The sequence below is a fragment of the Arachis hypogaea genome, chromosome 18 (genome assembly GCF_003086295.3).
Source record: "Arachis hypogaea cultivar Tifrunner chromosome 18, arahy.Tifrunner.gnm2.J5K5, whole genome shotgun sequence".
Lineage (NCBI taxonomy): Eukaryota > Viridiplantae > Streptophyta > Magnoliopsida > Fabales > Fabaceae > Arachis > Arachis hypogaea.
The window spans coordinates 101,860,647-101,886,761 of record NC_092053.1 but is presented as its reverse complement, the minus strand read 5'-3'; the positions used below and the strand labels follow the sequence as shown (position 1 = coordinate 101,886,761).

The window sequence follows — 26,115 nt, the reverse complement described above, 5'->3', positions numbered from 1 at the left end:
TATTATTAAAAATATTTTTGATTGATAATTGATAAGTAGTTTACTAATGTATTAAATATAGATTTTATATAATTATAATAAAAATATTTTACTAAATTAGTATAATTATGCCTTATTCATTAAATGCATTCATTCCAGAGGGAAAATGAATTCAGGAGGAATTCACATCTCACTCTCATTAGTTGAGAAAAAACTCAATTTTAATATATTAAGTAGATTATATAAATAGAAATACTTGCTAAGTATATATAAAAGAGGAGATATATAATTATATATAATATAATTGTTATATATGTAACAGATATAAATTGTTATAATTATAGAGACTTACTATAATTATATTAAATTTAATTATGAATGTAAATAAATAAAAGTGATAATAATTAATATTATTTTTTTCTTTTTTTACATTTAATATTTACCGTAAATATAAAAAATATTGAGAAAAAAAAAGTAGATACTGACTTTATTTTATTTTATTTTACGTCATGAATTTTTTTACTAAAATTAATGGAAGAAAAAAAAATATTTATGATTATAAATCAATCTCAATTATAATAAATAAGATGAATCGGTTGAGCAACTAATAAATTTAATGGGTAAATGTTATTTTACATTTATGAAAAAATTGAGGTAACATGCATGCGTGTATTAATATAGAAAGAATATATACTCACAACTTTAAAATCTTCAAGAATATTTGATTGTATTATCCTTCAAGCCAAAAAATCCATCCTTTATTTTTATTAAATATTTATATTAATTCAATTAGATGAATGTTTTAATAAAATAAAAAATTATTATTATTATTATTATTATTGAATAATAACGATAATTATCGTTATTAATATTAAATTGGTTATATATATATTTTGTTGCTTCCACAATCATGTAATAATATTTTCTTTCATTTGTTAATTAATTAAACATGGTTATTTATATTAAAAATATTTAATGATTACTAAAAATTAATCATATAATTATCATTATTAATAACCAATTATTAATAACTAATTTATATTTCTCTAAAATATAATTTTTTATCTTTTTATTATTATTATTATTATTAGTATTAGTATTATATAGGTCACCATTAAGATAATAACTTGTCACTAATAAAATTTTAGGATAATGAATGAAAAATAGAATTATATCAATATAATTAAAATTAATATAATTAAAATAGTTAAAAATATTTCTGATTGATAATTAGGTTAATAATGTATTAATTATTGATTTTATATAATTATAATAGAGATATTTTTTAAATTAGTATAATTATGAATTATTCATTAAATGCTAAGTATAATATTGTTATATAATTATAATTAAGATAATTTTCTGAAATAAATTTAAAAGAGATTAGTATAATTATAATAAAGAAATTATCTTAAATTAATATAATTATGTATCATGCATTCAAAAAATTTTAATTATAATATAATTATATCAATTAAAGATCATTTTTAAAAATAAATTTAAAAGAGAGAAATAGTGCAATTATTTTGGAGGGAAAATAGATTCACGAAAAAATGACACCTCACCATCATAAGTTGGGTAAAAACTCAGTTTTAGTATATTAAGGAGATTGGTATAAATTATAATAAATTATATAACATTTAAAAAGAAAATAAAATGAATAAGAAGAAAATAAAAATAAATAGAATAGATAGAAGACTACAATAAAATAAATTGAATGTGAGAGTTTTTTTTTTGTACATTTCATATTACATCCGTTTCAATAATAATAATAAATAAAAATACGTTAACTTGATATCTAAGAAAAAATGATGAGATAAAATTATAATACAGTTCTAAAGTAAAAGCTTAAAATAGAATATAATATCATTACACAACACATATTGAAAGTAATTTCACACTACAATATACCACAAACAGGTAAATGACTTAAATTTAAATACGAAACATTTTTTATTTATGCATACATGATAACACCATGGTCTATAACGGAAATGTTTGGTAACAAAAAAAAATCAGCCAAAAACAGTCATAACTTGCCTTATTTAGCATTCATTAATTGTTGCGATAATTAATTAATGCTAAATAAGTCAAGTTCTGGCTGTTTTTTTTGTCTACCTAGCATTACCCTTAAATACTTCATAGATAACATATCTTATATAGCTCCAAATGATGAGCACCAAAGTTGGAGAGTGTGGTAGTTTGTGTCCACGATAGTTGCCTTCTTGCAACGACGTGTAATAGGAAGAAAAAGAATTGTTGTAAAAGCTATCAAATGAAAGAGTAATTGATAAACGAATGATATTTTCTTCTAGCATACATGGTCTTTTATAGTGGTAAAATAAAAATGGAAGGAATTAAATTTTATATTTTTATATTAGAAATAGAATTTGATATTTATCCTAATAAAATTATTATTATTATAAATATAAATGGGTTAACAACTTGCCACTAATAAAATCATTGGATAATGAATAAGAATTAGAAGGATATAAATATAATTAAGATGAATATAATTAAAATGTTTAAAAATATTTTCGATTGATAATTAGTTTAATAATGTATTAAATATTAATTTTATATAATTATAATAAAGATATTTTTCTAAATTAGTATAATTATGTATTATTCATTAAAATAATTAAAAAGATTTTTGATTAATAATTGATAAGTAGTTTAATAATGCATTAAATATTGATTTTATATAATTATAATAAAGATATTTTTCTAAATTAGTATAATTATGTATTATTCATTAAATGCATTCATTTTAGAGAGAAAATAGATTCATGAAAAAGTGACACCTCACTTTCATTAGTCGGGGAAAACCTAACTTTAGTATATTAAGTATTTGAAATTACCACGTCAATTAATTACCACGTCAGTATTTCTGCTAAAATTATTAATGGTCAAGGTTATAATTAAAACATATTTGAAACGTGGACGAAAATAAAACAAATTAAACTTTAAAAGTATTTTAAAAATTTTTGAAAAATTTTCGGTACAAAAGCTACCCTCACCAAAATCGCTCCTGCTTTTTTAAGACGTTAATAGAAATATCCTTCATTTTTAATAACAACAAAGAGATTTCTAACATATTATAAAATTCGACAAAAATAAATAAAAAATATTATTTTTTTATATGTAGTAAATTATTTTTGTATTTAAAAATTGCTTATATATTTGATTCAAAATTTTATAAAAATAGTTAGATAACTATTTAATAGGTACATAATAAAATTAAATAAAAACTCGATTCCTAATTTTTTTTATTTTTTTGGTCATTAACAAAATTAATTACAAAAAGATTATTTAAATAAAATCACCAAATTTTAAATAGTCTCTAATTTAATTGCACCTTAATAATTTTTAAGATTGGAAAATATGCATTTTAATGATACAATTGGAAAATCATGGATGATTTTAATATAAATTTTCCAATTTCGGAAACAAAACTAAAATTTAACTCGATAAAAATATTTTAATTTTTTTTATTATACTTGTAAAAAATTATCAAAATTTAATTTATTTTAAATTTTTTTAAAAATATATATTTGATTTAATATTTTTATTCTATTTGAAATTTTTTAAAAATATTTCTATCAAAGATTTAGCTAATATATATTTTTAAGCACATAATAAATTTATTATTAATAAATTTTTTTTAATGTTTTTATTTAATAAATATAAAATAAATATATTAAAAATTTTAATTCTTTATATAATTTTTTTATTTTATAATCTTAACTGATATATCCTTATCAATTAAAAAAGTTTGGATATCATTATAGCTTGGTGAAAAATCTAGAGCGATTTTGATTGTTTAGCCAATTAAAAAAAGAAAAATAAAAATTGAAAAAAGTGAAACGCCACTGTATAGAGGAAAGGACGCAAGCGTGTCGAGTAAGTTTCCGCCAAATCACAAACCCATACATTTTGGCGCGCTTTCTTTCTTCCTTTGTTCATCTATTAACCACCCTCTTCGTTCCCTCTATTTCCTCCCACCACTTACTCATTCTCCCCCCCCTCCCCCTCTCTCTCTACGACTAACCTAATCTCCCAAAATGACTATACCATCGGCACCGCCGCCCTTTGCCCTAACTGTGCTCTGCGCCGGCTGCAGCACGCCACTGACCACGTCGATGAACGTCGTGGAGTTTGTTTGCCCTGCTTGCCAAATGCCGCAGCGGTTGCCGCCGATGCCATTACCACCACTTCCACCACCATCAGTATCACCGCCACAATCGCAACCACCAGTGCCGCCGGCTGGAGCGGCTGCGAAGAAGCGGAAACACGCCACGGAGACTAGCAAGCTACGCAAGAAGCAGAATGGCGGCTCTGGTTCAAGTAAGGTTGAGGTTCCATGCAGAGGCTGCAAAGGGGTTTTTTCCGTTCCAGCTAGTCTCACGAAGTTCGCTTGCCCTAAGTGTGGTGTTGAGAACCCCGTCGAGACCGAAGAAATCAACGAGGTGTATTTTATTTTTCTATTTTTTTAAATTCCGAACGCTTCTGTTTATTATTATAAAATCTCATTTTAAATAAAAAAAAAAAAGAAAAGAAGCTAGTTTGATTGATTTGACGTTGATTTAACAGGCGATGAATCTTCTTAATTTTTTTAACAATAGAAGGAAGTGTGATTTTTAATTTTTTAATTTTTTATTAGTTTCACTTATAAAATTAAAAATAAAAGTTTTATTTTATTTTTTTATTTGTTAAAAAAATTAAAAAGATCTATTTTATCGGAAAAGAAAGAGAAAGAGAGGATTTTTCATGTATTGTTTTAAATTAAATATTTCACCAGAAAACTAAATATTATCATCATTTATGGAACTATCGTGTATAATAATTTTTTGTATTTTATATTATTATTCTTCCTCCTAAAATTCTAGTTGAAAAATCAACCCTACTTTTTGTCCAAGCGTCTTATTAGAAAATTTTCCTTTTCTTTAAATAAAAAATAAGCATGCTTTTGTGGATGTGGTTTTTAGAATGGTTGTGACTTTATGTTGAATTTATTTGAGTGACGTTAATATTTGTTGAGTTGATGAGTCTAGCAGTCTAGCAGAGAAAGGGATATAGAGGAGACAAAAAAAAACTCTGCTCAATGTTATCTATTGGAAACAGGGAATTTTTTTATCTCAATATTTTAAATCAACATTAAACTAATAACAGCTAGCGGTTGAGGTTGAACGTGATGAAGATGAAGGCGGAACAGCAGGAGAAACATTTACAGATTATGTGAGTTAAAGATCCTCTCGATTGAACACCGGTGTTCCTTTATCTTTTATATATATTTTTTTTTAATGTTAACCAAATTAGCAAATAGATATTAACTATCCATTTCAAGCCTTGGAAACACAATTAGCTGCTCAAACTTTTCACGTTTCTCATTATTCAGCGGCCAGCAAAAGTATCTATGGGACCTCCGCACCCAGATCCTGTTGTTGAGACTTCTTCCTTGTCTGCAGTGCAGCCACCTGAACCTACTTATGATCCAATACTTAAAGATTATTTGGAAAGTTCAAAGGCTTTGTCATGCCTGCAGATAGAGACATTGGTCTATGCTTGTCAGGTTTGTCGTTTTTCTTTGACATTTATTGATAACAAATAATGATGGTTTGGCTTCTTGTCTATGATGCTCTTTTCCTCAACAGAGGCATCTTCTACACCTTCCAGACGGCACAAGGGCAGGATTTTTTATTGGGGATGGAGCTGGTGTTGGTAAGGGCCGCTCAGTTGCTGGGCTTATTTGGGAGAACTGGCAGCAAGGACGGGAAAAGGCGTTGTAAGTTCAGATTGCTGTCTGAACATACAGTCATGCATCTATATTGAAATTAACTAGTCTCTCGATCCTGAAATATAAGCAACTTTTTATCAAAAAGTTTGTCCAACAATGCTTGTCATTTGATTAGTTTAAGGATGTTTTAATATCTTTTTCCCCCTAGTTATACCTTTTTCATTAATTATATGCTTAATTTTGTTACTCCAAGCACTTCAAATGTTTTTTTGAAGTTAGTGATTTCTTAATATGCATGTTTTTGTCAAAAGTGACTTATATTTGTAGTTAAGGGAGTATAATTCACGATTTTGATGCTTGCTTATATGTGCTTGTAACCCTTTTTTTCCGTAGTATGAACTTGCATACTGGGATTTTTTTAAATGGCCCCTTTATGTTTCCATGATCATGTAGATGGATTTCTGTTGGTTCAGACTTGAAGTTTGATGCCAGAAGAGACTTGGATGATATGGGTGCAACTTGTGTTAAAGGTATATTATTTAGCTAAAGTTCTATTACATGCTAGCTTTTATGGTGTAGATATAACTAATGTCAGCATAGATGGTTCTTATAAGAGACTGACAGATGGGGATAGGAATCCTCCAAAACCCAAAATGCAGATAACTAAAGGAGAAGAGAAAATCCCAACTAGTGATATATTTCAAATTAGGAACTCCACAAAGATTTATTTATCTCCTGACTGCTTTTACCGAACAAAAATCATATGTTAAAAGGATTATCTGGTTCTGATTAGAATGCCTTGGGTAATCATAAAATAATGTAGGTCTTGGGTACACTTTTGATATGAATTATAGAGCTTCACCTTGTATTTGGCTTGCTGACTCTCAAGCTACATTTATTTTCTTGAAATTCCTTTTAGACGTTTATAGCATTATATTTATTTATTTATTAAGGTTTCGTTACAAACAGGGTGTTATTGTTTAATCACTATTTAAAAAGTTATTATGCAATATACATTTAACTGTCTTCCTTTTTTCGCTGGACCTAGTGCATGCTTTGAACAAACTGCCTTATTCTAAGCTTTCTTCGAAGTCTGTTGGAGTCAAGGATGGGGTTGTTTTCTCAACTTACAGTAGCCTCATAGCATCCTCTGATAAGGGTCAATCTCGTCTCAAACAACTTGTGCAGTGGTGTGGGCCAAAGTTTGATGGTCTTATAATATTCGATGAGGTTGGAAGATAATTGAATTATTTTCTTCCAAGTGAAAACTGTCAATTTTGTTGTTCGATTTCATATGATATTTTGGTAGTGATGAGTATTTCTTGTAGTATTTTTTTTGTTTGGTGTAACTTTCTGTTGCTAAGAGTGATCTGTTTAATTATAGTGTCACAAAGCGAAAAACTTGATGCCGGAAGCTAAAGGTGGTATGCAGCCAACACAAACTGGCAAAGCAGTGCTTGATATACAGGTTTCTGCTTAATGCTCTAATAATGCTTGGATTAGTACGGCAATTTCTGATATCATGTTTTATATGATTGTGACTAGTAATTCTACAGTGAGCCACAAAAGTATATATATATATATATATATATTTCAGGGGAAAGAAGGTTAACCTAACTGAAAATTCCACAATTCATAAACTAGGAGCTGCCTGATAATTGATAAAGAAAGATAATATAAATCATAGTATTTCATGTATACACTGACATATTTTTTTTCATAAGCCCATAGTGATGAAGATAAGACCTATACAAATTATTGTAGTAGTTAGAAAACCTAAATTTATTTTTGTATACTTCTTTTTCTTGTTTTGATTTGTAAACTTCATCCTTGTTTCATTTTCTGCTTGCCTTTCTCCATCTCTTTACCTTTTCAATACATGGTAAGCAATCTCGTTCTATAATTTATGGAACCTAGAGATCTTTATGTTTTTATGATTCTTGTGCACCGGGTAGCCCTTTCTCTTTTGGTAATCTATTAGTAATATATTAAAAGAGAGCTAAAGATAGTTTCTAGATTTCTTGTTAGCCTTCTAGGTTTCTACAATTATACCACTCCAGCTTATGTGGCTAATTCATACAACTTGAGCACAATTCTTCTATCCTTGCATTATGTCATAGGATTTTCATTGTATTTTTATCTCCTCATAATAACCTATCTTTATATAATATTATAGGATTTTTTTTAACCTTAACTTTACATATTCTCTTACCCTTTATTTTTATGTAGGTTATACTATTGTTTTCAATGTTAATGTTAATTCTTTTTAATAGGTATAATTTTATTTAAAATTTAATTCCTTCTCTTTTCTTCTTATACTCATTACTCATTTTTATGTTTACTATATAAATCAATATTCACTTCATACATTTTCTTTATCTCCTCTCACATAATCTCATACCTTTCTCTTTCTCCTTCTCCCTCTCCATTCTTACTAATTTTTTGCACAATTAGAATTTGGTTGATGACCATAGTTTTTATTTTTTTATTTTTTAATTTGCTAAATGTATGTATTAGATAATTGTGTGATTATATTCATTAATTTTTTTATTTCATTGTGTAATTGTATTCATGAGTTATGTAGTGTCTTTGTCGCCTATATATAACTTCTTTTTCCTTAATTGAATATCGTTTTTAATTATCAAAACATTAATAATATTTACTAGATAAATCAACATTCACTTTACACATTTTCTTTATCTCCTCTAACATAATTTCGGACATCTTTCTCTTTCTCCCTTTCCATGCTTGCGAATTTTTTGCACAACTAGAATTTGGTTAATGGTCATAGTTTTTTTTTTTTTTTTTTTTAAATTTGCTAGGTGATTGTGTGATTGTATTCACTAGTTTTTCTATTTCTAATTGCATTCATAAGTTATATATTGTTTTTGTTGCTTATATTAGGTGAATAAATTTCAATTGAATGTTATTATTACTTATATAGTTTGATTTATATATAATTTTATTTTTTATAATCTTAAATTTTGAATTAATTTTTTTTATTTTAATTGTCATTTATCATCAACTTTTATAAAATTTAAATTAATTTTGATATGCTACTAAACAAAATTTTAAATTTCTAATCAATTAAATTTAATTCATATTATTATTCAATTGAATTACAAAGTAACGGTTAAGCACAATTATTATCTATATTTAACTGTATATTTTTTTTTGTATTTCTTTTTTGTTGAATAATAATATTATTAAATCATATATAAATTGCCAAATTAATAAATGTATTGTACAATATTTTTTACAAATTAACTTCTATGTTTAATATTAATTTACATATGATCTAATACATCCCTAAGCAGTATATATAGCATTTTAAATTTATATTATATAATATAATTAATTTAGCTCAAATTCGCGGGTCTTCATCTAGTTTACTTTATTTTGTTTATTTAATTTTTATTATGCAGCTTGTGGGGAGTGTTAGATGCTAGAGTATTTCATGTTGTGTCACATTATACGTAATGTTGGTATGTTGTGTATAAGGGCTAGGCTTGTTGGGGTTTTCCCATACTTAAACATGGCCTTGGTTATTGTCTTGCGCAAAAATTATGATAACTAGTGGCTTAACCGTTTTTTTTCTATTGTTGAATTTATAATTAAAGTTAAGTAAACATAATTTTGAGAAATTTATATTAGTAATTATTCAATTACTATTCATCAATAAAAATATGCACATTACAAAATAATTTCAATTCAATTGGTTATAAGTTGGATGATAGTGATTTCATGAATGAGGTAAGACTTATAAGAAGGGATGTGTGTTTGTGTTTGTACTAGGATGAGAAGGGAGGAGATTTTTTGTAAAACTGCCAAAAGGAGAACATGGAGGATGTTGGGTGAAGCGTTAGATATGCTGGTTGACATGGTAGTGTGCAGAACGGTAGTTTGAGGATTAAAAAGTGACCAAAAGGCAGTTTATTTTGCCTCAAGCCCTTTGTTAGTAGCAAAATAGACAGATATTTTGGTCCCGGAGAGTAGGGCTTAACATATTAGTCTGTCAAAAACAATTAGCCCATATTTTTGTCTATAAAAGTTGAAATGTGTTGCAAGAATTTTGTTATGAAACTAGAAGCGATGACTGAAACTACCAACTAGAAGAGCTATACTGTTATGGCATGATTGTCTTAGAAAGGTGACATGTATGCATTTGATGTTCTAGACTTCTAGGTACTTAGGTGTTATAATCAAAATATTGTGGGGATTATATTTACCAAAATGTTATTATCGTTTTTGCTAGTAAAAACAAGTAGGGTTATAGGGTCAAAGTCTTGTATAATAATTATTTCTCTTTCTTGTTTGTACAAAGTAGTAATATGAGGTTTATGTAAAATTTGCTAGTAATGTATGAAGTGTTCTGTGTGTCTTTTCATAATCAAAGTGATTTTTAAACATTTCCTACTAACTTGAATTTATAGAAAAGCTCTTCCACAGTCTTGGTTCATCTCTGTTTCTCTGTCTTCAATGTCTGTTGCTGTGTTTATCTGTCTTCAATGTTGTAAAATTTTCATTTTGTAATGATGAGAGATGAATTGCTATATTTTCTACTAAGCTTTCATAATCTGATTTGATTTGATAGGCTCAACTACCCGAAGCTCGTGTTGTTTATTGTTCTGCCACTGGTGCATCTGAACCCCGCAACATGGCTTATATGGTTCGACTTGGCCTTTGGGGTGATGGAACTTCTTTCTGTGATTTCAAGGAATTTTTAGGTTGAGTTTATATCTTTTTTTTTTTTTTGAAATATCTATTATAGCTACTTCTTTATATACTCTCTGTCCTCCCTTTCATGGATATGTTTTAGTTTTACCCAGTCTCTTGTATTTATTAGCTGTTGTACTCTTTTCAGAAGGAAATTCTGTTGTCTAATCGTTCATGTAATCTTGGCCATTCTAACATACATTAAAGATTGCTTAGTTTGTATTTGTTGTATCATATAGCAAAACATATAATATTTTTATTTTTATTATTCCTAGACTATAAATATACTCATATTCTCATGTGGAAATTTGTGCAAAATAGTGGTAATGGCTTCTCTTTGTATCCTTTTTAGTGCTAGATAATTTATTTATTTTTGGTTGTTTAAATTCCCATTGCTGCTTTGTTTGGAACAGCTTTGGAATTGCTTAGTTTCAATGTTCGTCTATGTACCTGTTTGATTAATTCATGTATGTTGGCTCAGACCCCGTAATCTTTTTATCATTCTCATGGTATATACATCCAGGTGCACTTGACAAAGGGGGTGTAGGAGCTCTAGAACTAGTTGCCATGGACATGAAAGCAAGGTTATATTATTTTCACATATGCACCCACTGCAGCCTTATGCACATGTATGCATGTAATATATATTCTTAATCTTTATGATTTCAGGGGAATGTATTTATGTCGGACCCTTAGCTACAAGGGTGCTGACTTTGAAGTTATTGAAGCACCATTAGAGGATAAGATGATGGTATGAGTCACTGCATAAGCTGAACTATTATCTGCGATGATAGAGTAAGCTAGTAAGATAGCTTAAGAGAATAGAAACTAGAATAGAGACTGCTGTGCTTGCTAGGATTAGCTTGCTGCTAGCTCTCATAACAGATTACAGTTTCTTAGAAATCAATCTCTCTCTTTAATCGAATATGATATGTTGTTTATTTCTACTAGAAAATATCAATATCATGCACTGTCGATATGTTTATCTGGACATTCACAGCTTGAAATGCCATATGTTTTCACTTTTCAGTATCTTGAACTTAAAATGTGACTTTTTTTTTAATTCTGCACATTTTGACTGGTATGCTCTACATTCTGTTTTGTATGGTTCTTTTCTAAGTAGGAGTTCTCGCACCAGTTATAGGACCTTTATTCTTCCAAAAATGTGGAATTGAGAAACGATGTATTTTTCATTGAACCTTTAGACATAAGTTGTGAATTTTACATCTCTGTGGTAGGAGAGAAGGACTGCCTTGTATACATAATAAAGAATTAAAGATATATGGGCATCAGTCATCACCTGCACATTATTTAAAAAGTAGTTCTATTTATTATGTTTAGTTTCACAATTATTTTCTGATTTGAATATTGTCAGCTGATTATGTAATTGATCTTATCAAATTTCTTAGGACATATATGAAAAAGCTGCAAAATTTTGGTCGGAACTGCGCGTGGATTTACTGTCTACAACTTCCAATGCCTTCTTAAATGTGAAATTTGATTCACGTACACTGTGGAGATTATACTGGTCATGCCACCAGGTAAGGATTGGTGCTTAATGACAATCTTAGTTTTGATATCTCATTGATGCTAATATTTTGTTTGTTTTGTTTTATTTGTCACATTTCAATGCAATGCTGCAGCGTTTCTTTAGACACGTGTGTTTGTCTGCTAAAGTACCTGCTACTGTGAGACTAGTGAAGCAAGCATTGATGGAAGATAAGTGTGTAGTTATAGGACTGCAGAGTACTGGGGAAGCCAGGACTGAAGGAGCTGTGGCAAAATACGTGGGTATTTGGATTCTGTTGCCGCTCGCTCCATGTAAACCAGTTTTTCTCTGATGTCACTACTTCACATGATTTTTATTCTTCGTTTTTCTTTTTCTTTTTTTTTTCTCCCTGATAGGGTTTTGAACTTGATGATTTCATTTCTGGGCCTCAAGAGTTGCTGGAAAAATTTGTAGATGACTGTTTTCCATTGCCAGAGAACCCCGAACTTCATGGTATATTTGGGCCTTGTTTTGCAAGTTCCATCTTGTACGTATAATATATTTTCCATTTATTTGATCAAATTTTTTTTCTGTTCTATTATAGAAAAGGATGCATTGCTTGATCTCGAGGGGATGGGGCACTCAACGAGTCCTTGTGTATCAGGAAAAGTAAAGGGCAGGAACATAGCTAAGGTGCATCCTTCTAGTAATATTGAAAGTTACGAAGAATCTGAAAGTGAGTGTCTCAAAGCAAATTTTAATGAATTGTGTTTCATTTCTATCCTTTTTCTTATTTTGTTTGTGCTGATTTTGGTATTAAGTCATTTCACATACTATTTTGTCATTATGTAAGTTGGTCATAGCCGTTTGGTTGGTGATAAAGGGTGCCAATTAGCAATCATAAAATAAAGTTTTCTTTTTTCAATAAAAGAAATAAATATCTATCTATTAATATAATTTATTCTTTGTTTTCTTGTCCATTTTAAGAATTTATTCCATGAATATTAATAATGTGCAGTAGTGGAGTATACAAATTAATACAAACAGAATTACATCATAAAGAAAGTGCTGTTGCCACTTAGGTTCAAGGGAACTTTTTTCCTTGGGTAGAACTAGGAAGCAGTTTATTTTTAAAACTCAAATTAGAACTCACCGTGCACTAGTTTTTCTTATAGACTTGTGAGATTGTTACGAAATGCTAGTAAGTCACCCAAATTCTCACAAATGTCTAGGGATTCTGACGAATCTATTTCTATCTTATTTGTTGTCAAACTAAGTTCTCTAGTTACTTTGAACTAACTTGGAAACCTAACATTTAGGTGCCACATTTTCTGTTATATGTAGTAATTCCTTTTAGTTTATTCTGCACCACAATCGAAGACACTGATGTGTTTTCAATGCAACTGTGATTTATAATCGATTGACAACTCTGTATGATTTTGGATAAGCCTTCAAAAACTGTATGTTTGTGATAAAAAGCAGCTTCTAAAAGAAAAATAATTATCTTTTGATGCCTTTGCTTTTAATTAGAGAAGCTTATCCAAAAGCTACACAAATCTACGTTGTACTGTTCTTTTATAACGAAGTATGAAGAGAATTACACACAAGATTGTCTTTAACAAAATAAAATTTTCCTAGTTTGGCTTCTTTTTGGTAATGATTAGATTTAAAAAAATTAAAAGATGCTAGGTGACTGAGAAGCTCCCAAGAATGCTGTTAAGTTAATGGAGTGTCTAAGATAATGTGGAAGTAGTGATGCATTTCTTCAGCACATGCTGACCTCACATGATCCTCCATCTTTGATTTTACCACTATATTGATGCAGCTGACACTGATCCTGAAATGGATGAATCTGATTATGAACCAGAAGGTGAAGAGAGTGGTATGTTTTCTGTCATTTTTTTATAGAATTTAATTTTGATGCACTATCAGTATAAAGTAGTTTTACACGTGCATTCAGTCATATAACACCACATTAGCAAAAATAACTTTTTTTTACATTTACCACGTAAATCGTCATCCAAAAGAATGCATGACTGTGTAAAATGTTTATACTATCTGTGCATCAAAATTAAACTCTATTATATAATGGATCTGTAATGTTTCTGTATTGTGCAATACTAGAATTAGTTTCACCTGTTTGGGTTACTTTCTGTAAATATTGTTTATATATAGTCTAAAAAAATATAATAAAGTAAATTAAAGAACATTGTTTTATATATAGAAAAATCACTGTTTTGAGGAGTTCTTATGTAGATGCTGATGAATATCTTTAAGTTCTGGTAATATAATGACTGTAATATCTGTTGCATGGCCTCATTTGACTTGACTATTGGGTTGGTGTAGCTGCCTCTGCTCTTGAATCGTTTTAATTTATTTATTTATTCATTCATTTTTCTAATGAAAAGGCTTTTTTGAATTATCTTAACTCTAGAGATGTTGGACTTGCAATTTTCATTGCAGGAAAGGCATAATTTGCTTTCATGCTCTGGCTGTGGTAAACTGGTCCATCAAGAATGCTTAAGTCCCCCAATTCACAATTTAACTCCAGAAAAATGGTTATGCACTGTGTGCAAAGGAAGAACAAATGACATCCAACCAGGTCCTGGCTACCTAACTGAACTCAAGAAGAGGTTTGGCACATGTTTTAACGAATTTGCAACTGTGGTTTTAATGGTATTTGTGTTGAACTATTTACAGGATCAACTGCAAGGCACATTGAATTAAAGCAACTATGACTATAATTGGAAAATAGATGGTTTATTTTGGCAGTGATTATTGTTCTAATGAACTTTATTTACAGGTATGATGCAGCTTTGGACCACAAGACAAAACTGTTAGAGACTATTCGTAAATTAGATCTTCCGATCAATCCCTTGGATGATATTATTGATCAGGTGACGGGAATTTGTGTTTATTCATCTCGCATCACAATGATTTGCAGTTTACTGGAGCTTATATTCACTTTGCTATCTCGTACATACTCCTTTTTACATCCTGGAGCATTTTAACATGATCTTCCATCATGTTACAATTATTTTCACATATTTGGTTAAGTGGCATGAAATACATAACGTAGCACTCCCATCATCTTGAACAATTGCTTCTAAAATGCTTATATTATTTTGTAATGGCTCAAATGTATTTTTATATCAAATAAAAATGTTCAACCTTTTATGCTAAAGGTTATATGCTTAGCAGATGGTTTACCAATCATCACAAAAATAAAAAAAAAAATATCTAATCTTGTAAAGGCTTTAGTTTGTCCTCTGACATGATTTATTATTTATTTTACCACATTACATTAAAATAGTAATAGAAATTTATTTTTAATTCTCACTTTTTTCTTCTGTTGCCTAAAACTCATAATCTCAACAAAGATGAATAAGAGCATGTTGACAGCAGAATACTGAGAAATATCCAAGTTATGATAAATTGGTACTTCTTATGTCAAAATAATGAGTATTAGCTAGGTTAGGAGAAAGAGAACATACCATGTTTTGACGTTAGTGAAAAAAGCAAGGAGAATTCACATTGATCCTTGAAACAGATGCTGGACACTAATTTGATCCTGAAAAGGTTTGCAACATTAGTTTGATCATTAAATGTTTACCTTACAACTTATTTGGCATGCTAGCCTCAGTGATATAACTGCTAGGTACTGTTTGATATCTCCCATAATGTTATAATATGCAATATTATTTGCAATTGTTGAGATTGACCACCAATTACTCTACAAAAGAGTTGCAAGATAGCAATTTGTCCAACAAAATCTTGTATCTTCAATTTCGTCATCTAACAATTTGTTTTTATCTTGTTTGTCCAAATATAATTTATAGAAACAATGATTTTGTATGGTCAATGGCCTACTTGATCTAGAGGGGAGAAATTTTGAGTGATTAATTTATTAATTTACCTTATTTATAAAATCAGTATATTTGTGCCAAAAGTATCTTAACTATGATTCTCTACTGATCATTAAAATTACAATTTTGTGTAGTTAGGAGGCACTGAAAAAGTTGCTGAAATCACAGGAAGAAAAGGCAGGCTTGTGAGGGCCCCTTCGGGAAAGGGTGTAATTTACGAGCCTCGTAACAAGTGAGTTGTTTTTGGCTCCCATTCTATTTCAAACTACTTTTCTTCCCCACTGAATTATCTTGTCTTTTTTCCTCTACAGAAAAGATATCAGTATGGAGATGGTAAACATGCATGAAAAGAAGCTTTTTCTGGATGCTAAGAAGTTTGTTGCTATTATATCTGAAGCCGGATCTGCGGGTTTTTCATTGCATGCAGATAGAAGGGTTATTAATCAGGTATATCAACCTGTTTTGAATAATGAATAGAAGTTCTTCAATAGCTTTTGTAAGTTTAGCTTTATCAATCTACAATATTCCATATCTATGATATGTTTGCCCTTTTTGTGGAAATATGTTTACTGTAATCGTGACTGAAATCTTTAAATCATATTTATTTATTTTTCTTTTTCTGTTGTATGATCTTTCCCTCTATGAAACAGAAAAGAAGGGTTCATATAACTTTAGAACTTCCTTGGAGTGCTGACAAAGCAATTCAGCAGTTTGGAAGAACTCATCGATCAAAGCAAGCTTCAGCTCCAGAATACAGGTCAGTGTGCAGTTTTTGTTAAATTATCACTTTCCTGCTTACTATTTTGGTTTCATTGTTAGCTGAACTAGAATATATTATTGTCGGAGTTCAAAATTTGCACTTGTTAACAAGAAGGTCAAGACTTTGGTTGATGTTATTTTTGTAGTTGAAAAAGTATTATGGAAGAATAAGCTTGCATTATGAGTTTATGTGATGGAGGATGCTTTCCATATGAGAACAAGTTTGTATATCAAGTATATATGTAGTGTATTATAGTACAAGGAAGTAGTGCTCGAGTTTGAAAGGCATTCTTCTTTATATGGACATAATAAATGTTATCATAGATCCTATGACAAAATTAAAGAATCTTAGGTTTGTTCCTGACTCCACCATTGCTTCTGTCTTTAGATCAAGTGTCTAGTCATACGGTGAGTTTGGAAAGGTGAATGATGAATTGTCTTTATAAATATGGGGTTCTTAGTGACCAAACATGGTTGGCTGCCTCCCTTAGTATGGTTCTTTAAGAAATGAGAAACAAAATGTGAAAATCAAAGACCAATGGGGCTGTGAAAGAAAAACACTTGTAGTAGTCTGACCCTTCTACCATAACTTGAAACCTTGGAAATTTTGCATTAATTTTTCATTCTTGTCAGGTATCCATTTGGTATCTTGTACAAAGAAATAAAATAACGGTTATACTAAATGAGTATTGAATCAAATTGACAAAATGACACCATTCAAAACCCAGTCCTTTTAAACTATCATGCTCGTTGGGGATTGCTTTGCTCCCAAAGAAACCACTGGCTATGTTAGGGACGCAGCAACCACTCAACACACATGCCTTAATTAATACAGGTCAAAACTGCCATAATAATATGAATATCTTTATTTAGTAAATCCTTTACCCACTTGTTCCATCTGCAAGAAATCACGATGTTGTATTTCATATCATATTAATGCTAATCCTAAGATGTCATACTTGATACTCTATGATATAATATGATTGTATCCTGATTTCTAGCACCCTTAATACCTTTTAATGCATATGACTCAAAATATCCACAGCTAAAGTAGAAGGAACCTAGGCAAGTTTATGTTGCACGACAGACCACCTGTTGGCATATCACTAATAATATTAAAAGAATGTGACATCATACTTGATGAAGGAACTTTGTTCTTGTTGATACGCCTTTCTAGATGATGCACCTATTTAGCCAATCTCAATGAGTAAATGCTCTGCAGGGTGCTCTTTAGTAACCTTGGTGGTGAACGAAGCTTTGCATCTGTTGTTGCTAAAAGATTAGAATCTCTTGGTGCTTTGACTCAGGGGGATCGCAGGTAAGCTGGATTATCTACCTTTTTATAATGATTGCATGAACAAGTTGTAATTTCTTTGTCAATGTTATTTTTGATGCATGACAGGGCTGGACCTTCATTAAGTGCTTACAATTATGATAGTAGTTATGGAAAGAGGGCTCTAATGATTATGTACGAAGGAATATTGGAACAGGTTTTGTAATTTCTACGTTGTGAAAATTATGTAGTTCTGTTATAAACTTATATTCAACTTGAAGTTTTATTTACTTATAAATGTGTTTTAGGATTCTCTTCCTGTTGTTCCTCCTGGATGTTTATCTGACAATCCTGTTACAATCAATGAATTTATTATGGAAGCAAAAGCTGCTCTTCTATCTGTTGGAATAGTTAAAGGTACAATTATTAATTCATTCTTTCACTTCACCCAATATCAGATGGAGTAATGAAATAATAATCATCAACTTTTTAACTATATCTTAGGGTTGGTCATTGATTATTTAAGTTTATTTTGTGAGGCAATATTCAACTCTTCTCTCGGCCATATTTCTGGCTTCTTTTTTTTTAGGATATGAGGAACATTCTGGAAGTTTATCTGGCTACATTAGTGATAATGATATGCAAGATGTTCGGCGATTCCTCAATCGGCTTCTAGGACTTCCTCCTGATATTCAGAATAGGTCTGTTGGTTAACCTTTTTAGTGACAGTTATGTATTCAACAGACTAGAATATATGAAAATCTCTCATAGTAGATTCTCTCATTTTGTCTATCCCTTTCTATAACCATGTTATCAATATAAACATATGATTCTTGTACTTTAAGCATTAGATTCAGTTTGCTGATTACTACTCTGGCAACAGGCTTTTTGAATTATTTGCGAGCATATTTGATCATCTCATTCAGAATGCTCGCATTGAAGGTAACCTTGATACAGGCATTGTGGATATGAAGGCTAATGTTGTAGAACTACAAGGGACTCCAAAGGTTTTCCACTTGCACGAGAGTTTTGCTGCTATTACTTTGTTTATTGTTATTTTTTATATTAATATAGTGTGGAGAGAATTTTCATTGTTGTGCAGACAGTTTATATTGATCCAGTGATGGGGGCTTCAACGGTTCTGTTCACTTTCATCTTGGATAGGGGGACCACATGGCAGGTGCCATTGTTTTCCATGTCATCCAAAATAATTAGTATTTATTCTTACATTTGCTGACTTGTTATTTATGTGTCAGCTGGCAACCTCCATGCTGAATGAGAAGCAGAAGGGTGGGCTTGGATCAGTCAATGATGGTTTCTACGAGTCTAAGAGGGAGTGGTTAGGAAGGCGTCATTTCATTTTAGCATTTGAAAGGTATAATAACAATTTAAGTGTTTGTTATATGCTTCTCGTAGTTTGAATTTTATTATAGTTTCCGAATTCCAATCATCATGTTAGGTCAACATGTCATATTTAAAATCTTAAGCTTGTTTTACAGTCACACTCGTAGAAATACAAATGATGATGTGTTACTTTAGTTCCATATCAGATATATATGGCCTAAATAACATTTGCAATAGATTGACCAATTCTGCCCCGAGGTAGCATTGGGTGTGGAGTCATGCTTAAGAAGTTTATGGATTTTTGTGTTATACTGTCTTCTGGTGTTTTCCAAAGGTTTCTCGAGATGTACGATACATACTGACAGAGGCTTTCCTTATTCATTTACTGATGCCATTATTTATTATTATTAATTTTTTTTTCTCATTGCATTTCAGTTCTGTTTCGAATATGTATAAGATAGTTCGCCCTACTGTTGGAGAATCCTTTCGGTATGTATTAGATAGTTTGTAATACTTGCTGAGCCTGAGTCTGTAATGCTTATGCATTTTCTCCATTTACAGGGACATGCATCTGTCAGAATTAAAAAGGAAATATAAAAAAGTTTCATGTTTAAAGAATGCTCAAAAAGGATGGGAAGTGGAATATAATGTTTCATCTAAACAGGTATTCATCCTCATTAAAATATTAAAATCTCATGGGTTGAGAGAACGACAAGTTCTGCTTTCTATGTTGAAACTGATCCAGATCTGCTTTGATACTCATTTTAAATTTGAGTTGTAGACTGTGTTTAGTTGTAACCAAGATCATCTATATTATTTATAAAGGATATTATAATTGCAATATTTGATCCCTCAAGTACTTGTCTAGTCAATATTGTTTATTTTGCGATCTTCAATCAAATACCTGTTAATATTTTGATAATATATTGATAACTGCTAAGAATTTATATTAGAAGTGGAACTATTTTTTTTTTTTTTACTTTAAAAATTCTGAATAAAATAGTTTTAAAGACGAAAGAATCTTATAATGTATATTAAAAAAATTTAAAAATTCATTATATATATGTATGTTTGAATTATTATTTCTTTAAATTTTGGTTGGTTATTTTTTACATAAAATAGATGCACGGAAATTTAAACTTAGACAATCATATCATTAGTCCTTTCTTTTTTTGTTTCATATTCATCTTATTTATTAGTAGCTTCACTTTTAGGATCAACTTTATGCTCCACTGCAGATAAAAATTTCTTTTCATTTCCCTAAATCAATGACAAACCACCAAAAAAAGGAGTATGCTTAGGTAGTAAGAGTCATGTTGGTTGCTGTTTGGGCTGTTGCCTTTGAATATTTCTTGAACTTAACTTTGTTCATAACTTTAAAGTTTGATGATTTGGCCTAATGAAGTTCTAATATATTAGCTTGTGATGATGATTATTAGCAATAGCCTTGCTAATTTTTCTTTGCATTTGTGTTCTTCCTAGAAATTGATTCTGCAATAACTGATGCGTTTCTGAGTCACTGACAAGAATGCATATAGCACTAGTGCAGTATCAGAGAACTGTTTCAATTTTTTTGTCTAATTTTAGATTCAGAGGAAGTTTCACTTGAGTTATCAGTTTGTGGTTTTCTTCAAAAGAGGCTTTAAAATCCCCAAGTTTTCTAGTTTTGAAAAAGGGATGTCAAAACAGCTGTTTATCCAATATAATATTTTGAATCCACTCATTTTTTTCTGCCACAGTAATGATACATCTTACTTCTGTGACTTTCGGTTGTTCTTAAATCGGATTTTTTTTAGTCCAACAAATAAATTTTATTAATAAGAAACAAATCATCCAAAGATACGGATAACAAAAGTTCCACTTTAAAGAAGACAATAATTGACAAAAGAACGACTATCCAGGGGGTAAAGCTTTTTTCAGCACTCATGTCTAAGATCTCTCCAAGACTTGTTTTGCTCTTTTTTTTTTCCCCCTTTTTCATTGTGTCCTTTGTTTTTGTATTTTTTTCCGTTTTGAAAATTTGTGTTAGTACTATAATATGGGGTCCAATGGCCACATATGGGACCTGAGTCTGACATTGAAAGTAGGAGACTTGGCTAGGTTTTATAAGGACTGGCTGTCCAGTCACGATAGTTAGCTATATGGTCATGTTTTGTTTTGTTTTTGTATTTAGGATAAAGTACTATTTTGGTCCTTAACGTTTCAAACGTCATATTTCTGTCTGAAAGTTTCAAACAGGTTTAATGTAGTCCTACCGTTAAATTTGACACTAATAGTTAACGGAATGAGTGACGTGAACGTTAATAACGTTATTAGTTAAGTCATATCTTCTTTCATGTATTATAAAAACATAACCAAATCTTCTTATAACACTTCTTTTCCTCAATTTCTTTTTTGTACAAAACTCCAAATCCTAATAATCAATCGTCAACGCACTTCAAAATCAAAGGAAAAACTTTTATATTAATGATTGTTGGTGTATTGATTTTACTTAATACTGAAATCGAATGTTGTTGGCTCTTCAATATGCGAATTGTTTGTGTCAAATTTAATGGTGAGACAATATTTAACCCGTTCAAAACTTTTTTGGGACTGAAATAGGACATTTAAAAGTTTGTGGGACTGAAATATGATGTTTGAAATGTTTGAGACTAAATTAGGATTCGATCTAAACGATGGGGACTAAAATGATACTTTATCCTTGTATTTATTTTTGTTTTGATATTTTTTTACTACTATAATATAGGGTCCAATGGCCACATATGGGACCTGAGCCTGACATTGACAGTACGAGACTTGGCTAGGTTTTATAAGGACTGGCTCTCCAATCACAATAGTTAGTTATATGGTCATGTTCTCCAAGGTTCTTATCAATTGGTACCTTCTATATCTTTAGAACAAGTGCAGAAAGATGATGTAGTGTTTAAAACCAGGAAAATAATAGGACATAGTAGAAGGGAACAATAATGATATATCCCTATCCATGCATGGAGAATTCACAACCCTATTTTAGTACCCATAAACGTTGTAACAGCATGAGGAACTATGTAATATTTGTAGAATCCAAGCTAATGTGATTTGTTGGTTCCTATCCTTTGTTGGCAGTGCATGCACGGTCCCAAATGTAAGCTTGGCAACTTCTGTACTGTTGGCCGAAGTCGGCAGGAAGTAAATATCTTGGGTGGTGCTATTCTTCCTCTTTGGCGAGCTATTGAGAAGGCCCTTTCTTTGCAGGTATTTAACCAGTATGTAATATATCTCTTTGGTTCAATGATTCAATAGGCCCTTTCTAAGCTGGTAAGTAAATGGTGAGCTTTGCAGTATGGAAATAGTAGCCAATGGCATTTAGCATAGAAACTTTTCAACTGTGAACAAGTTCCTTCTTCCACCACAAGAGTTTGATCATGTGAAGCTGTGGTTTTTGAATCTATGGAGAGCATTGCTAAATTTTTTTTCTTGATGTTACATGTAACTGCTATGATGCCTTTTTGGACTCATCAGAATTTACATCTCTAAATCTACATATGCTTATGTAAAAGAAATACTCATCTACAGATTTAAATCTGTACAGTTTCGCCGAAACCATAGGAGGCTACGTGTTGTTCGCATTGAGACTTCTGCTGATAACCAGCATATAGTTGGCGTTCTTGTTCCTAATGCAGCTGTTAAATCCGTCCTTCAAGGTTTCTCATTCTATCTCCCCTATCCTTAAATGCACACATTCAAAGCTGTGAACATGGATCCCATATATATGCTTGCATAATGAATTCTGTTATTTTACTTGAGAATGTTAGAAAATTGGAATGTCTTATTGTTGGCCGCAAGCTATTCTGTTAGCATGTTGATCTCATAATTTTGTTATTCTGTTAATGATTTGTAGGTTTGGAATGGGTTCCAGCTGATGATAATTGACCCGTGACACTAGACAGGTCACTTTGTTTTTTGGTGAAGTGGCAAAAAGATGCTGCCTTCTCATGTTGCTTGTCCCTAGGTATTTTTTGGAAAAAGGTTAAACCTGGTTGTTGAATACTTTTGGAGGGAAACAGACTCATCCTCAGTGTCATGCAATATAGTTGGCATGATTTTGTTACCCATTTTTTGGTATATAATTTGATGTATAGTGTTGAGGGTGATGCTGATCACTAACTAAAACATAATAGTTGACTAAGTTCAGGGTTCAATATGAACAAGGTTGTATTATATCCCATACACTATTATCAAAAGCATGGATAAGGTAAATATACATGTCCGGAGAAACCAACGATGATTCATAAGTCATAGCCTGCATGACATTATAAAATTCTCCATAAGCAAAAGCCTGCATGACATTATATATACGCTGAAGTTTGATCACTATGCCAACTACTCAAACAAACTCGGAGTTGCCTTTAGAAAAAAATTCACTCTCCTCTTTTGAGAAATGTTAGAATGACATTCTTTTTTTCTTCTATTTATAAAATGTATATTTTTTTTATAGCTTTTAAAAAATCTCCTCTTTAATTTATTTTAAATGTTGTGTTAACTCATGTTAATTTTATTCATTTTTCAAAAAAAAAAAATTGTTTTTTACAAAAATATTCTTTAACAAAAATTTTATTTTTTTAATCTTTAAATTTTACTTATCAAAATATTTTTTAATAAATTATTTTTTTATTGATTGAATTATATTTTTACCAAAATATTTTTAAAAAAATTTAATAATTAAATTATAATTTTTAATTATTAAATTATGATTTTAGTAAAATTTTTGTTAATTATTTTTATAGTTTACTATTAATTTTTTAATATCAATTTATATTATTTTAATATTAAATAAAAAAATTTTAGCCCTGTTAATATGTATAATAATTAATATTTATTGATATCAAAAAATAATTATACTAAAATTTTTTTATTTAATATTAAAATAATATAAATTGATATTAAAAAATTAATAGTAAACTATAAAAATAATTGTTAATGAAAATTTTGGTAAAATTATAATTTAATAATTAAAAGATTATTGAAGGGTATTTTAGGAAAAATAATTTAATTATTGACTTTTTTTTAAAATATTTTGGTAAAAATATATTTTAATCAATAAAAAAATAATTTATTAAAGAGTATTTTGACAAACAAAATTTAATAACAAAAAAATAAATTTTTTGTTAAAGGGTATTTTATAAAAAATAATTTATTTTTCTCGAAAAATGGATAAAGTTAATATTAGTTAATACAAAAATTTAAAATGAATTAAAGAAGAGATTTTTTAAAAGTTATAAGGAAAAGAAATATATATTTTATAAATAGAGAGAAGAAAAATATCATTTTAACATCTTTCATAAGAGAGAAGTGGAATTTTTTCATAATTTTATTATTACTTTGTTGTGTGTGTGGGGTAAGAATTTGATTATTTTATACGGATTCTGGATTACGTACTAACTTGAGCTTTTAAGTTTTCGGCTTGATTACCATAACTTCGTTATATTACGTGAAGACCGAAAAGAGTTTGATTCTTGTATAATATACGTTAATTATTGTGGTTGCATCAAAATAATCCGTGTCAAAGAACAAATTTGCTTATGGTAAAAGTTTTGATTATTCTTTTACGGAAAAAATTGATAATTTTATTTCTTGTTGCAAAGAGTTTCGTCATTTTGTTAGAAAAATAAACAAAATATGTATAAATATATATAAGTACATAAGAATGAATTTTTAGTATTTATAGATCAGTTTTATTATCTAAATGATATATATGCCTGAGTAAAAAGATTCTAAAATAAATGATTGCAAGTGAATAATAAAAAAGAAAAGAAAAATATCAATAGATCATTTGTCATCTATTAGAATAATTTGATGTGGTGGCACAATATATGAGGTAAGACTAAATAATAAAATTTATTGAAAGACTACATGGAACTTATTTTAATTAGATTAAGACGTGTATTAAATATAATAGGAATAATTGGAGTTTTATTTTAACATTTTCTATATCTAATATTAAGGTATATAAAATTATTTTGGCAATTAATACATAAATCTTATATTCAAATGAGAAATAATAATGATAAGCTATAATCAGGGACGGTTCTTCGTACACTGGTGTCAATTTAAATTTTTTTTGAATAGTATATGATAATAATATTTATTTGTCCTCATTAGATATTAAATTTGACTCCACAATAATTTTTTACTCAATTTTTGGTACTTAATCATCAATTTAAAAATTTTATATTAGAAATTCGGTAAAATAATCAATTCTCAAATTTAAACGAAATTAGTGTTCTTTTTTAAAAATCAACTCAAAAGAATATTATTTATCTTCTTTTCAAATTAGCTTTAATTTTTGCATAGCAACTGTATTAATTGAAAGAACTTTTTTAACTATAAATATCAATAAGAGTCGACTTCTAATTGTGTTAGGAAGTGAATTTTCAAATAATTATTTAGTAATATAGATATAAAAAGAAAGAAATTTTGATGGTAGTGTTAAGAGAAAAATTATTTAATTTTTTAAAATATAAAATCTAAAATAATAGAATTTTAAATTATATATTATTATTATTTAAATTACTATTTTAGTATTATAATTTATATATTAGATATTTTGAAGGCTAATCATATTTTATAATAATAAAATATAATCATAACAATAATCATATTATATGTACATAAAAAATAATTATTTGTATAAAATATATATTAAAATATAAAATACACATTAAAAATAAATTAAACAATACATATATTTATACACAGATATATAATAATTAATAGATAATTTAATATTTATTATTTTATATACACATATTATTTTTATTATAAAAATATTATGATGTTATATAAATTTTGTTCCCACTACTAAAATTTTTTGGACCGTCACTCACTATAATAAACTATTTTTCATTAAATTTAATAGTTGTGTGGATAAAGGCTATGAAGGGCTGCTGCTTTGCTGGTGATGATGGTGCTG

The 26,115-nt window shown here is 29.2% G+C and overlaps 1 protein-coding gene across 1 annotated transcript; it reads left to right on the top strand.

The window, feature by feature from the left end:
• Positions 1-3,890: 3,890 nt before the first annotated feature.
• Positions 3,891-23,420, top strand: LOC112770206 (protein FORGETTER 1). The gene is made up of 32 exons (XM_072224966.1): positions 3,891-4,448; positions 5,152-5,217; positions 5,378-5,551; positions 5,634-5,764; positions 6,170-6,246; positions 6,765-6,946; positions 7,101-7,184; positions 10,311-10,443; positions 10,956-11,016; positions 11,102-11,183; positions 11,842-11,973; positions 12,076-12,219; positions 12,338-12,434; positions 12,526-12,657; positions 13,747-13,803; positions 14,356-14,554; positions 14,725-14,818; positions 15,922-16,019; positions 16,099-16,234; positions 16,438-16,544; positions 17,769-17,864; positions 17,949-18,036; positions 18,128-18,236; positions 18,409-18,520; positions 18,703-18,826; positions 18,922-18,999; positions 19,076-19,194; positions 19,599-19,652; positions 19,725-19,827; positions 22,269-22,397; positions 22,735-22,846; positions 23,044-23,420. Exons 1-32 carry the CDS (start codon positions 4,044-4,046, stop codon positions 23,073-23,075), a joined length of 3,747 nt encoding a protein of 1,248 aa, XP_072081067.1. The 5' UTR covers positions 3,891-4,043; the 3' UTR covers positions 23,076-23,420.
• The last annotated feature ends 2,695 nt before the right edge of the window (positions 23,421-26,115 follow it).

Excerpts from the sequence above, each read along its gene's own strand:
- LOC112770206 (XM_072224966.1), top strand. The coding sequence starts at position 4,044 with ATGACTATACCATCGGCACCGCCGCCCTTTGCCCTAACTGTGCTCTGC. Across the intron at positions 12,435-12,525 it reads AGAGAACCCCGAACTTCATG|AAAAGGATGCATTGCTTGAT; the intron begins GTATATTTGGGC and ends GTTCTATTATAG. Across the intron at positions 16,545-17,768 it reads GCTTCAGCTCCAGAATACAG|GGTGCTCTTTAGTAACCTTG; the intron begins GTCAGTGTGCAG and ends AATGCTCTGCAG.